This window comes from Pan troglodytes, chromosome 1 (assembly GCF_028858775.2).
Source record: "Pan troglodytes isolate AG18354 chromosome 1, NHGRI_mPanTro3-v2.0_pri, whole genome shotgun sequence".
Taxonomy (NCBI): domain Eukaryota; kingdom Metazoa; phylum Chordata; class Mammalia; order Primates; family Hominidae; genus Pan; species Pan troglodytes.
The window spans coordinates 198,717,018-198,731,434 of NC_072398.2; the positions used below are offsets into that span (position 1 = coordinate 198,717,018).

At 51.1% G+C, this 14,417-nt stretch overlaps 2 protein-coding genes across 7 annotated transcripts in view; both read right to left on the minus strand.

The window, feature by feature from the left end:
• LCK (LCK proto-oncogene, Src family tyrosine kinase) overlaps positions 1 to 7,713 on the minus strand; it is a 35,047-nt gene extending 27,334 nt beyond the window's left edge. For 2 of the 6 annotated variants that reach the window (XM_063783457.1, XM_063783447.1), the window contains exon 1: positions 7,584 to 7,687. Coding sequence is in view for 1 of the 6 variants with exons in the window: in XM_054665117.2 (XP_054521092.1) it covers positions 7,584 to 7,613 (30 nt within the window). In the remaining 5 variants the exon portion in view is untranslated. Of the gene's footprint in view, positions 1 to 7,583 lie in introns of all 6 variants that reach the window. The other 4 variants (XM_016958300.3, XM_054665117.2, XM_024357626.3 and 1 more) reach the window with 4 other exon arrangements.
• A 2,188-nt stretch (positions 7,714 to 9,901) lies between these two features.
• Positions 9,902 to 11,536, minus strand: FAM167B (family with sequence similarity 167 member B). Its single transcript, XM_001161749.7, has 2 exons — positions 11,077 to 11,536; positions 9,902 to 10,388 (listed from the first exon to the last, which is right to left on the minus strand). Exons 1-2 carry the CDS (start codon positions 11,335 to 11,337, stop codon positions 10,158 to 10,160), a joined length of 492 nt encoding a protein of 163 aa, XP_001161749.1. The 5' UTR covers positions 11,338 to 11,536; the 3' UTR covers positions 9,902 to 10,157.
• Between the last annotated feature and the right edge of the window lie 2,881 nt (positions 11,537 to 14,417).

The window sequence follows — 14,417 nt, forward strand, 5'->3', positions numbered from 1 at the left end:
CTCAGGTGATCCTCCTACCTCAGCCTCCTGAGTAGCTGGCACTATGGGTGGGCAACACCGCGCCTGGATAATTTTTGTATTTTTAGTAGGGACAGGGTCTCACCACGTCACACAGGCTGGGTTTTGTTTTTTTTTTTTTTTTTTGAGACGGAGTCTCGCACTGTTGCCCAGGCTGGAGTGCAGTGACGTGATCTCAGCTCACTGCAACCTCCACCTCCCAGGTTCAAGCGATTCTCCTGCCTCAGCCTCCCGAGTAGCTGGGATTACAGGCACCCGCCACCATGCCCAGCTAATTTTTTGTATTTTTAGTAGAGACGTGTTTTTTAGTAGAGACGTGTTTTTTAGTAGAAACTAATTTTAGTTTCACTATGTTGGTCAGGCTGGTCTCGAACTTCTGATGTTGTGATCCACCTGCCTCCGCCTCCCAAAGTGCTGGGATTACAGGTGTGAGCCACTGCGCCCAGCCTGGTTTTTTTTGTTGTTTTTTTTTTTTTTTTAAGGAGATGGAGTCTCACATCTCACTCTGTCACCCAGGCTGGAGTAGTACAGCACATGATTGTAGCTCACTGCAACCTGAAACTTCTGGCCTCAAGTAATCCTCCCACCTCAGCCTCCCGAATAGCTGGGATTACAGGCAGGAGCCACTGCACCTGGCTTTAATTCCTCTCTCTCTCTCTTTTTTTTTTTTTCCTTTAGAGATGGGATCTCACTCTGTTGCCCAGGCTGGAGTGCGGTGGCATGATCATGGCTCACTGCAGCCTCAACCACCTGGGCTCAAGTGATCCTCCCACCTCAGCCTCCTGAGTAGCTGGGACCACAGGTACACACCACCAAGCCCAGTTAATTTTTTTGTTTTTTGTAGAGACGGGGTCTGCCTATGTTCCCCAGGCTGGTCTTGAACTCCTGGGCTCAAGCAGTTCCCTTGCTTTGGCCTCCCAAAATGCTGTGATTATAGGTGCAAGCCACCACACCTGGCTTAATACCTTTTTTGAATGAACTCTGTAGCCTCTCGACACAGAGAGAACAAAAAAAAAGCATTATTTTGGATGCAAACAAAATGGATTTATTTTCACAAATTGGGAGTGTCTTGAACATAGAACTGATTCTGCTAGTCAAGTATCGCTATAAATAAGGGATATAGAGCAATTATTCTAATTGGTATTTTAGTAGAAGTCCCCCAACCAGTAACGTGAATGTACCTGATAATCCCTTTTACTGAGTCCGCTCCCTTGGGTACCTTGGTGTGCTTTTTGTATCATGGACAGTTTTATTAGGATGGAGCCTTACTTACAGCTTGGCAATCCACACTGCTTTATAAACGTTTCTGGGAGTCTGGCAGCTCTGGAAGCTCAGTTCACCATGTCCATGCCATGGCAACCCAAGTTCAATCCAGGTTCTCCCAATCACTTGCTGGCAGAAGGGCACCAGGCGTGGTGGTTCACACCTATAATCCCAGCACTTTGGGAGGCTAAGGTGGGCAGATAGATACTTGAGCCCAGGAGTTTGAGACCAGCCTGGGCAACATGGCAAAACCCCGTCGGTACAAAAAAAATACAAAAATTAGCCGGACTTTGTGTCCCATGCTTGTGGTCCCAGCTACTTGGGAGGCTGAGGTGGGAGGATCACCTGAGCTTGGGGAGGTCAAGGCTACGGTTAGCCAAGATTGAGCCACTACGCTCCAGCCTAGGCGACAGAGCAAGACCTTGTCTCAAAAAAAAAAAAAAAAAACCAAAAAAAAAAAAAAAACAAAACAAGACTTACTGGCAGAAGGTTGTTGGGCAGCTTACTAAACCTCTGCACTTCCCTCAGTTCCTTCATCAGCAAAATGATGACAAAAATAAGACTTGCATCTAAGGCTGGCTGTGGTGAGCATTATACGTGGTATATAGATGATCTCATATAATAAAATGCTTAACATAGTGCTTGCTACATAGACACTGGCCTTAAACATCTTTCAGGCTAAAATGATTGATCATTTTCATTTTCCTTCATGATTTTTGGCACTTCCATGGGCTACCTTTTCACGTTTGATATATGCACCTAAAATGGAAACTTTACTACCATAAATGGAAAACCAGAATCATGAGACATAAATAGAAGTGAAACAACAGCGCACACTAAAATAAACACATAAATTAACATTCGTAAATGTTCATCCATTATCCCCTAAAATCACTTACACACCTCAGTGGTGTACAGGTCATATTTTAGGAAATGCCACACTGCAAGAGAGAACTTTGGGCTTAGGCTGCTGCTTGTGGACTAAAGGAGCTGGCCTATTGACAAAAATGTAATGGGTGAGGTAGGACGATTGCTTGAGACCATACATAGTGTGAATGCAGCTTGGGCAAAATAGTGAGATCTTATCTCCACACACTTTTTTTTTTTTTAAGACAGAGTTTTGCCTTGTTGCCCAGGCTGGAGTGCAATGGCACGATCTCGGTTCACTGCAACCTCCACTTCCCGAGTTCAAGCAATTCTCCTGTCTCAGCCTCCCAAGTAACTGGGATTACAGGCGCCTGCCACCACGCCTGGCTAATTTTTTGTATTTTTAGTAGAGACAGGGTTTCACCATGTTGGCCAGGCTGGTTTCAAACTCCTGACCTCAGATGATCCACCCACCTCAGCCTCCCAAAGTGTTGGGAGTTTAGTAGAAACCCCATTTCTACTAAAAATACAAAAGTTAGCCGGGTTTGGTGGCATGTGCCTGTAGTCCCAGCTACTTGGGAAGCTGAGGCAGGAGAATTGCTTGAACCCGGAGACAGAGGTTGCAGTGAGCTGAGATAGTGCCACTGCACTCCAGCCTGGGTGACAGAGCAAGACTCTATCTATAAATAAATAAATAAATAAATAAATAAATAAATTGTATTGTTATTATTATGTTTTAATAGAGACGGGGTGTTGCTATGTTGCCCAGGCTAGTCTTGAATGCCTAGTCTCAAGAGATCTTCCTGCCTCAGCCTCCCAAAGTATTGGGATTATAGGCATGAACCACTGTGCCTGGCCAAGAATTTTTTTATAATTAGCTGGGCATGGTGGTACACATCTGTAGTCCTAGGCTACTCAGGAAGCTGAGGTGGGAGAACCACTCAAGCCCAGGTGTGTGAAGTTACAGTGAGCTATGATCACACCATGTGCCCCAGCCGGGGCAACAGACTGAGACACTGTCTCAAAAAAAAAAAAAAAAAAATTTAATGGGTACCTCCTATGTGCCAGATTCTGACCTAGAGCTGAGGATGCAGAAGTAAGCAGACAGAGAGCGTCCTATGCATTTGGCCCTGCCCTCTGTGACAGAGGTGGGTGACCCTCTGGTGGGTCACTTCATTTTCACAGGAGGCTATAAGGCTTGTAGTTAGCTCACTGATCAATAATATCTGTGACTGCCAACAACATGGCCGCACATGACAGCAACACTCGCCAGGAAGTAACATTTCAAAATCACCACCGTTAACCATTTACCAAGCTAACGTTTAGTGAAACAGTTAAAAGGATGAGGTATTTTGTATTGACATGTATTGACACGGAAAGACATCCCGCATACACCATGGCAAGCAAGTTGCAGAACAGAATGCAGAGTATATGCCTATTTGCATTGACATATGTATACAGGGGATTCTTTTAAATAAGCTCTGTGCTAAGCCTTTATTTGCATTATTTCATGTAATTCTCATAATAATCCTATGAAGTGCTATTATTATCCCCATTTTACAGATGCAAAGACTGAGGCCCAAACCAGGTAAAATGATTTGTCTGAGGCCTCATAACAAACAAATGAGCAGTGGAGTTGTGAAGTGAGTCCCGGTCTGCCAGCCTGCAGAGACTAGACTTAACCTCCATGTTTTTCAGCAGCCATACATGGGAAAATCTGGAAGGACACACACCAAATTTTTCATGATGGGCATATCCCAGAAGTGGGATTGGAGGAGGCTGCATTTCTTGTATTTCTTTATATGCCTCTTACTGTTTGAGTTTTAAATTTTATTTTTTTTTAAATAATTAAATAGAGATGGGGTCTGCCTATGTTGCCCAGGCAGGTCTCAAACTCCTGGGACCATGTGATCCTCCCATCACGGCCCCCCAAAGTGCTAGGATTACAGGTGCGAGCCACCGTGCCTGGCCTGTTTGAGTGTTTTTAAAACAGCAATGTGCTAATTTTGTAATGAGAAACAAAAACAGCCGGGCGAGGTGGCTCATGCCTGTAATCCCAGCACTTTGGGAGGCTGAGGCAGGCGGATCACCTGAGATCGGGAGTTCAAGATCAGCCTGACCAACACGGAGAAACCCCATCTCTACTAAAAACACAAAATTAGCCGGGCGTGGTGGTCCATGCCTGTAATCCCAGCTACTCAGGAGGCTGAGGCAGCAGAATCACTTGAACCAGGGAGACGGAGGTTGCAGTGAGCCAAGATCGCACCACTGCACTCCATCCTGGGCAACAAGAGTAAAACTCTGTCTCAAAAAAACGAAAAACAAACAAACCAAAAAAATCCCACAAAACTTAGCCAGACATGGTGGCACACGCCTGTAATCCCAGTTACTAGGGAGGCTGAGGCAGGAGAATCACTGGAACCTGGGAGGTGGAGGTTTACAGACATGCACCACCATGCCTGGCTAATTTTTTGTATTTTTAGTGGAGATGGGGATTCACCATGATGGCCAGGCTGGTTTCGAACTCCTGACCTCAGGTGATCCGCCTGCTTTGGCCTCCCAAAGTGCTGGGATTACAGGCGTGAGCCACTGCACTCTGCCGTGTTTATTTTTTAGAGACAGAATCTAGCTGTGTCACCCAGGCCAGAGTGCAGTGGAGCGATCACAGCTCACTGCAGCCTCAAACCCCTAGCTCCAGATACTTTAAAATCAACACTGAGGTTGATTGTGAGAGGCCCCATTACTGGATGGTACCTTGGTCCCACCTGCTCCTCACCACCTACCCCACCCCACCCCACTGAGAATTACTTTCACTGAATTGAGCTTGGCCTTGAAGCCATCAGCTCGTGGGTGTGTGCATGGAGTTATAGGATGTAGTCTGTGTTTTATGTGTAGCCCCTGCCCTGCCTCTGAACACATCTGTACACGTAGATTTTCCCATGATATGTATGGTGTTTTGGCTTGTGTGTGTGTGTGTGTCTGTGTGTGGCTGCGTGAGAGACCCTCTTCTAAAGTAGATCCCATGGCCCTGCTCAGAGTCCAGCCTGCCTGAGTTCTCACACTCCTCACACTGTATACAGGAAACAGGCTGATTTGCAAAGCCACACCACAAGTGTGAGGGAATGGGTGGTTCACTGGCCCACCAAGGTGCTGAGTGGGCATAATTTGGGTGTGGACAGCCCTCCCTTTGGTGCATCATTTGCAGGGGGAGGGAGTGCCCCACCTCCCTTAAACACCTACTATGTGCTGGCCAGGTGCGGTGGCTCATGCCTGTAATCCCAGCACTTTGGGACACCGAGGTGGGCGGATCACGAGGTCAGGAGATCGAAACCATCCTGGCCAATATAGTGAAACTCCATCTCTACTAAAAATGCAAAAATTAGCTGGGCATGGTGGCGCGCCTGTTAATCCTAGCACTTGGGAGGCTGAGGCAGGAGAATCACTTGAACCCGGGAGGCATTTTTGTTTGAGATGGGGTTTCGCTCTGTTGCCTAGGCTGGAGTGCAATGACTCGATCTCTGCTCACTACAACCTGTGCCTCCCGGGTTCAAGCAATTCTGCCTCAGCCCCCTGAGTAGCTAGGATTACAGGCACCTGCCACCACGCTCGGCTAATTTTGCATTTTTAACGAAGACAGGGTTTCACCATGTTGGCCAGCCTGGTCTCAAGCTCCTGGCCTCAAATGATCTGCCCGCCTCAGCCTCCCAAAGTGCTGGGATTACAGGTGTGAGCCACCGTGCCCAGCTTGATTATTGCCTCTTTACAGATAAGTAAACTGAAGCTCAGAGAGAGAGATGAAGCCACTTGCTCAAGGAAATGGTCCAGCGGAATTGTGACTGGGTCGGCCTGTCTCTGAAATGCACATTCTCTGCTCCACACCACACCTGTGGGCTCTCTGGCCTTTGGTCTTGCTCTGAGGTCTCTGCCCTCGTGGTACCCAAGGAACAGAATCCAGGGATAGTGACCTTGGCTTCATGTCCTACGCACTCTTGAAAATGGGTCTTTCTCCTTCTCAGAACTGTCTTGACTCTTGCAGGAAGCTTTCCAGATCTTAAGAGACACCTTCTCCCCTCCTCTGAACCAATGCTCAGCCTGTTCTTGGCCCCTGTCCACTTGGCCCTTCTCTCTTTGAGAAGAGCCTCTGTTCCTGGGGCCCAAGAGCAAGGGACCCTGTCTGATTCATCTGTCAGCATAGGGCTGGGTGGAAGGAACTGCTCATGCCTGTCCAGGGTGAATGACCCTCCCTGAAGTGCGGGGAGAGCCACCATGTTCCCTAGCCCCCACAAGAGGCTACAGGACTTGGAGCTGTAGACAGGAGAAAGGCTGGGACCTGCTGACTAGGCGGAAAGTGTGTGTCAAGAAAAACTCCAACGAAGCAGGGGAAACCTGGAAATCTGGCTGAGTGAGGACTTCCCAAAAAAATTAAGGCTCAGAGTTAAAAAGTGAGGAGGTGAGCAGGTAGCAACTATGCCTCCCCAGTCTCTCTCCACCTCCCTGGGGTTTGAAGCAGGAATCAGCAAAACCAACTGGCCCTACACAGGCAGGGCTGAAGCGGGAGGGAGCCAGGGGCGAGGGGAGGACATCCTGCTGTGACACTTGGCAGGGGCAGGAATGGTGACTTTCCAGATGGAAGTTCAGCGCTTCCTCACCCAGGACCAACTGCACCCCTGTCTGGGATAAAAACAGTACTTCCTCTTCCTTTCTCCCATCATTCTCTTCACTTCCAACTTCCCATACTCAGATCAGATATGTCCATCCACCCTGGAGCTCCATCCCAGATGATGGACACCCCCACACATATCAGTTCACGCCCATCAGGAGATTCTTCCCTCGATCGCTGAGGCTAAAATCACTCCTCGCATGTCCATCTGGATGCCTTGGGTGATCTCTCTCTCTCTCTCTCTCTCTCTCTTTCTCAGGAGATTCTTGTCACTGGGGTCTGCCCCAGAAACCAGAAGGATTCCTGGGTCCTCTGAGTCCAGCCTGTCCATCACCCTGCTCCAGGCGGGGTGGCCACAGCCTCAGCCATCACTCTCAGCCCTGCCACTGCCTTGCTGAGAAACCGTGGGCAGTGAGTGCCTTGTTCTCTCTGGGCCTCAGGAGCCTCATCCTCATGGCCTGAGGGACTGGGCTTGGTGGTTTCTGGAAGCCTTTTTAACACCTGACTGTCCATGTGCCTGGTGTCCAGGAAACACGCTCCCAGTGAGGTGGGGCCACTGGTGGACAGCACGACAGAGGCAAGCGACACCAGCTTCGCAGGAAAGAGGCGACCCAGCTACACTGCCTGCCTCCCACCTGACCTTGAGCGAGGATCTTCTCTCCCCAGCCACAAAGGGCTGCTGCATCCCTAGGGAGCCTGGGCCCGCACAGCTGCAGCCGTCTGCTATCAGGCCTCTCACCCCGGCGCCTGCGCCCCCAATACCAGCGCTCCTTACCTGCCCAGCCCGGGAGCCCTCTGGCCCCATTCACATGGTCCTCCTGGCCTAACCTGGCTGCCTGGACAGTCTCAGCTCCCTTCGCCGTCGTAGCCACCACCTGTCTCCCCGCGCCCACGTCCCACCCTGACTTCCTGCCTCCTCCGGAGGGCTCCGCAGCCAACCGGGCCCCAGCAGCCCAACCACAACCCTCTAGCACCCCAAGCTTCCTGCCACCATAGACCCCTGCCTCTCAGCCCCTGGGGGTCCCCTACATCTCCAGACCAGGTCCATCTTCCCCTACTGTCCCAGGGTGACACTGGGAGGTTTAAAGTTGAGGGGAGGATGTCTGACAGACCCTCCCTTCTGCCCTCCAGGGTGCATCTGGGCAAGAGATTCAAGGGCAGCCTTTGGGCCCAGTGAGCAGGGGGCAAGCGGACACACACTCAGCTTATGGTGAGAGGCAAACAGCACCTCAGCACCACCGTTGCAGCTGAGAGACCCTTTTGTTTCTGTCTGGCAGCAAAGGTAGCATCGTTCAGAGTCAGAGGAGAGGACAATATCCCTGTTAAATAGCTGGTGAGCAGACCATGCATGTTACAGTCAGGTCAGGCCGAGAGAACAATTCCCATGTCATCTCAGGGCATGGAACAGTAGCTTTATTATAGTCAAGGGTAGGTGAATGGTAGGCTACCATCCCTCTTACAGACAGAATGCTGGAAAACAGCCTGTTTCAGGAGGCAGACAGGACAACCTCATGTCTTCAAGAGGGCATAGTAACGGCCCCTGCTGTAGTCAGAGGCCAGGACAACACCCATTAATCATGGTTGGAGAGTAGGGCAACAGTTCGAATTCAGGTAGAGGCAAGGCCACAGCCCCTGGCAGAGGTGGAGGGCTTGGCACTATCTCCTGCAACAGGTGGAAGACAGAGCAAACAGGGCCGCTCAGGCCCCCAGGTGCAGGCCACAGACTGTCACGACTTTCTGTTATAAGCAGGAGGCAAGAAGATTGTCAGGAGCAGCAGGCAAAGATTTTCCATTTCCCCTGGGGCCAGGCTGAGGGGGCACCCATCATTAGCTGAGGGCCAGGTCACCAGAGATATGAGGAACTCCAGGTGGCCTCATCAGGTCCAAGAACTCGGCCTTGACCCCACCAGGAGGAAAGTGCACATGCGTCACTGCCTGAGTGAGCTGGTAGGGGGAGGGGAACCCACAGAGCATTGTTGGGGCTTGTGAGGTGGAAGCGATGCTGTGTGCACCTCAGCTGCAGAGAGAAGTGGGGGCAGGAAATAGGTGGGGGGAAGAGGAAGCCTGAGTTGGAAAGTCAGACAAAGAGGGTAACACAGAAACAAAGGCTGAGAGAGACAAAGTGAAAAACCTTCACAGTGACACAGAGCCTAGAGTTGGAGCTCCAAGCCTGGTGCAGGGCCCAGACTCCCTTGCAATGTAAGCCTGAACACTTCACAGTCCATCTCCCGGTCTCAGCACAGAGTAGAAAGACTGCTGCGCTGGGAGTGAGTAATAGTTCATATTCACTGAGCGCTCACTGTGCACTATCTCCCGTAAGGCACATCTGCTGCCTGTGGAGTGAGAATCAGCATCTCCATTGTGGAGGTGAGGAAACAGACTCAGGGGTTAAGGGAGCTCCTCAGGGTCGAATAGAAATAAACGGTGGCTCAGGCCTGTAATCCCAGCACTTTGGAAGCCCCAGGCAGGTGGATCACTTGAGGTCAGGAGTTTGAGACCAGCCTGGCCAACATGCTGAAACCCTGTCTCTATTAAAAATACAAAAATTAGCCGGGCATGGTGGTGGGTGCCTATAATCCCAGCTACTCGGGAGGCTGAGGCAGGAGAATCGCTTGAAATCGGAAGGTGGAGGTTGCAGTGAGCCAAGATCGCGCCACTACTCCAGCCTGGGCGAAAGAGTGAAATTCCATCTCAAAAAAAAGAAAAAAAAAAAGAAAAGAAAAGAAAGGAAATTAGCCAGGCGGGGTGGTGGCCGCCTGTAATCCCAGCTACTTGGGAGGCTGAGGCAGGAGAATCGCTTGATCCCCGGAGGCGGAGGTTGCAGTGATCTGAGATTGTGCTACTGCATTCCAGCCTGGGTGACAGAGTGAGACTCCGCCTCAAAAAAAAAGAAGCAGAAGAAATAACAACAACAAAAAGAAATAAACGGGGTAGCTGGCTTTGAACCCATGTCTCTCAGATTCTGCATTCTTCAGGAGCCCAATTTACCTAAGTCACCTCCCATGGGCCTGCAGTGAACTAGGGTGGTCCCAGTGACAGGCGACATTCAGATAGCGGCCTTGGGCCTGAATAAACGACTGCAAGAGACCTTGATGGGAACCAGAGAAAGCGTTTATTGAGGAGTTTGAGGGTGTGAGCTCCTCCTCCTCCCCCTCCCAGCTGGGTCAGCAGAGGAAACAGGATGCTGGGGTTTTGCACTCTTGGAATTCAGCTCTCAAAAACCTGAATGCTCCTCCTCCCCCGCCAGGAGCTGGTGCCTCTGGGGCACCCCTCCCTTTCCTCTTCCCAGGCAGGCAGGGGAAGCGGCATCGGGAGAGGGGGCGGGGAGTCAGGGGGGCACAGGTGTTCCTCAGCAGAGGGTGAAGCGCCGGGCGCTGATGTTCATGCGCGTGAGGCCCAGGTGCCGCAGCAGCGGGGCCAGGGCCAGGCCGGCCCCGGGCTCCAGCTCCAGCTCCAGCTCGGCCTCATCCAGCAGCTCCTGGTGCAGGTGACAGGCTTGGTCCATCTTCAGTCGGTGCAGCTGGGCCCGCAGCCGCAGCAGCTGCCCTGCCAGCTGCCTGTCCTGCGCCTGCATCTCCCGCTGCGGCCGAGAGGGGGCGTGAGCCTGCTGGACAGGCCCTCGGCCGCGCGCCGTTTCTCCCTTCCTGGCAACGCTGGGCCTTTGCACTGGCTGTGTCCTCCCCAGCCCCCTCTCACCTCAGCTTGATCTCTCCCTATCTCCCAATCTGGTTTCACCTGGTGGTTCTCAAACCCAGCTAAGGAGTCATTATTAAGCAAATCCAACTGCCTGGGCCCCATCCCAAATCAACTAAGCAGAATCTCTGTGTTGGAGCCTGGGTATCTTTATATTTGCACATGTTGAGTTGGGAGCCACCTACTGAAACTTCACCTCTTCAGAATCTGCCTGCAGCATGGCCAGTGCCTCCTTTTGCACTTCGCTGTATCTTTAGGCCATAGAAAGTCCCAGAGTAGGGGAGGCTGTGTATTTCCCTATTTATAATGGTGCCCCACACTCCCCAACACCAGTGCTCTGTCCCCTAAGCAACAGGAGCACAAGGTCAGTAGATTGGATGGAATCCTTCTTCAGCAAGCCTCCCTGAATACAACACTGGACAAGTCCATTCCCAGCTCCTCAGCCCAGGACACCGGAGCGGGCGGTTGCTGGAGGCAGGGTCCATTCTCATCCCTTCCCCATGCCTGTGGTCTTGGACCCTAAGAAGGACCAGCCTGAAGGCCCTGGGCAAAGCTGCCCACCCCACCAGACTCACCAGCTCCCGTCGGAGCCACTCAAGGGCGGAGTCCATTGAGTCGAAACCACAGATGTCCCCAGGTCCCCCTGGTCCAGGTTTGGCTTGGGCCCTGCGCCAGGCCTGGCTCTGGACCTGGGCTGTCCACTCCAGATATGAGGGCCGCCGAGTCTGCAGCTGCAGCTTGGCTGTCAGTGCCTTCACAGAGTCCAGGCTCTCCCCCTCCTCATCCTCCTCGTCCTCTTCACCCACTGCCTGGAATTTCAGTAGCCCCAGGGACATGGCAGGTTTGAGGTGAGTGACAGGGCAGGGCTGCAGCTCTGAGATTAGGGAAAGGCTGGCAATATTGCCCAGGGAGAGGTGGCAGAAGTTGAGGGTGAGAAGAGCGTGCCAGGGAGTGTGTGGTGGTCAATGTTCAAGGTGGGTTGGGGGGCTGAGTGTGCCAGGGTGAGTGAGCAGATGGGTGTGTGAGGCTAAGTATGCAAGGGCTGGAATTTTCCTGGACTGCTAACTTGGGAGCCACGTGATGCCCATCTGGGTGGGGGCCGGAGGAACCCTGCTCCTCTGGCCCTTTGGATGAATTTTATTGTCTTTGCCCAGAAGGAGACACCCAATTCCCAGAAAGGAAGTTGCTCCAGGATGAGAAAAGCATCATTCATACCAGAGTCTTGGCCCTCCTCCCAAGACTCATGTTAAGGGAGCTGAGATCCGGAAGGAGGCTGCCTAGCCACCCCTTGTCCTTACTCGTGACACCAGCCCTTCAGGAAAGGACTAGCCTCCAGGGCCCTGGCCTGGGAGTCAGGAGACCTGAGTTCTAGTGCTGGCTCTGCAGAACCTTGGGCAAGTCTCTGACCTTCTCAGAGCTCTGTTGGGACAGATGAAGGATTTCAAGCTAATACTCTAAGGAGCCCTCAAGGGCTGCCTGCAGGAGAAGGACAGAGCTGTGGATGGGCTCCTTGCCTTCCATCTCCCTGCCCCTCCCAGGGCTTCAACCAGAGCAGTTCCCTTTTTTAAACTTTGTTTTCAAACATAACATACACACAGAAGGAGAGGTGCAGTGGCTCACGCCTGTAATCCCTGCACTTTGGGAAGCCGAGGTGGGCGGATCACGAAGTCAGGAGTTTGAGACCATCCTGGCTAATACGGTGAAACCCCGTCTCTACTAAAAATACAAAAAATTAGCCGAGTGTGGTAGCATGCATCTGTAGTCCCAGCTACTTGAGAGGCTGAGGCAAGAGAATCGCTTGAACCCGGGAGGCAGAGGTTGCAGTGAGCCGAGATCGAGCCATTGCATTCCAGCCTGGGTGACAAAGCAAGACTCTGTCAAAAGAAAGAAAGAAGGAAAGAGAGAGAGAGAGAGAAGGGAGGGAGGGAGGGAGGGAGGAAGGAAGGAAGGAAGGAAGGAAGGGGAAAGAAGTGTAACATACACACAGAAAAACTGTACATATCATAAATGCATGGAGACACGGTGGCTCACGCCTGTAATCCCAACATTTTGGGAGGCTGAGGCGGGCAGATCACCTGAGGTCAGGAGTTTAAGACCAGCCTGGCCAACATGGTGAAACCCTATCTCTACTAAAAATACAAAATGAGCTGGGCGTGGTGGTGCATGCCTGTAATCCCAGCTACCCAGGAGGATGAGGCAGGAGAATCACTGGAGCCTGGAGGCGGAGGTTGCAGTGAGCCAAGATCACACCACTGCACTCTAGCCTGGGCAAAAAGAGCGAAACTCCATCTCAAAAAATAAGTAAATAAGTAAATAAATGAATGTATGGCTCGATGAATTCTCCCAAACTGAACACATCCATGTAACCAGCACCCAGATCAAGCAACAGAGTATTACCAGCACCCAGGAACTGCTGTTAGCCTCCCATGTGCTCCTGGCCTGTCACTAATCTCCTAAGGGTAACACCACCCTCATTCTAACAGCATAGTTTTCTCTGTTTATATACCTTCTAGTGGTTCACAAACTTTAGCATGCATCAGAATCACCTAGAAAGCTTGCTAAGATGGCTAGGCCCCACCACCCAGAGTTTCAGATTCAGTATGTATGGGGTGGGGCCTGGTAATCTGCATTTCTACCAAATTCCCATCCCAGCTGCTGCTGCTGGTCTGGAATTTTACAATTTATGCTTTTTTTTTTTTTTTTCGAGACAGGGTCTTGCTTTGTTGCCAGGCTGGAGTGCAGTGGTGGGATTACAGCTCACTGCAACCTTGAACTCTTGGACTCAGGTGATTCTCTTGCTTGACCTCCTCAGTAGCTGGGACTTACAGGGCCAAGACCCCACACCCAGCTAATTTTTTTTTTTTTTTTTAGTTTTTGATAGAGATGAGGTCTTCCTCTGTTGCTCATAATGGTTTTGAACTCAGCCAGGCGCGGTGGTTCACGCCTGTAATCCCAGCACTTTGGGAGGCCAAGGTGGGTGGATCACGAGGTCAGGAGATCGAGACCATCCTGGCTAACATGGTGAAACCCCATCTCTACTAAAAAATACAAAAAAATTAGCCGGGCATGGTGGCAGGCACCTGTAGTCCCAGCTACTTGGGAGGCTGAGGCAGGAGAATGGCGTGAACCCGGGAGGCGGAGCTTGCAGTGAGCCGAGATTGCGCCACTGCAGTCCAGCCTGGGCAACAGAGTGAGACTCCGTCTCAAAAAAATAAATAAATAAATAACAGGATTGAAAGTCAGAGGATGAGAAAGAAAAAAAAAATTAGGGCATGGTGGCACATGCCTGTGCCCAACTACCTGGGAGACCGAGATGGAAGAATTGCTTGAGTCCAGAAGGGCAAAGCTGCTGCAGTGAGCCCTGATCACATCACTACACTCCAGGCCTGGGTGACAGAGGCTGACCTGTCTCAAAATAAAAAATTTGAAAAAGGCTTCTGTGTCTATGAAGTACCATTGTTTTATTCCTTTATTCTTTTTTTCTTTTCTTCTTTTTTTTTTTTTTTGAGAGAAGTCTCACTCATCCCCCAGGTTTGAGTGCAATGGCTCAATCTCGGCTCATTGCAACCTCCGCCTCCCGGGTTCAAAAGATTCTCCTGCCTCTGCCTCCCAAGTAGCTGGGATTAAGTTGCCTGCCACCACTAATTTTTGTATATTTTAGTAGAGACGGGTTTTCGCCATGTTGGCCAGGCTGGTTTCGAACTCCTGACCTCAAGTGATCCACCCACCTCAGCCTCCCAAAGTGCTGGGATTACAGGCGTGAGCCACTGCGCCCAGCCTATTCTTTTATTTTTTTATTTTTTTGAGACGGAGTCTCACTTTGTCGCCCAGGCTGGAGTGCAGTGGCGCAATCTAGGCTTACTGCAAGCTCCACCTCCTGGGTTCATGCCATTCTCCTGCCTCAGCCTCCCAAGTA

Coding starts and splice junctions, on each gene's coding strand:
- FAM167B (XM_001161749.7), bottom strand. CDS start 11,337: ATGTCCCTGGGGCTACTGAAATTCCAGGCAGTGGGTGAAGAGGACGAG. Junction 10,389..11,076: donor AGTGGCTCCGACGGGAGCTG/GTGAGTCTGGTG, acceptor TCTCGGCCGCAG/CGGGAGATGCAGGCGCAGGA.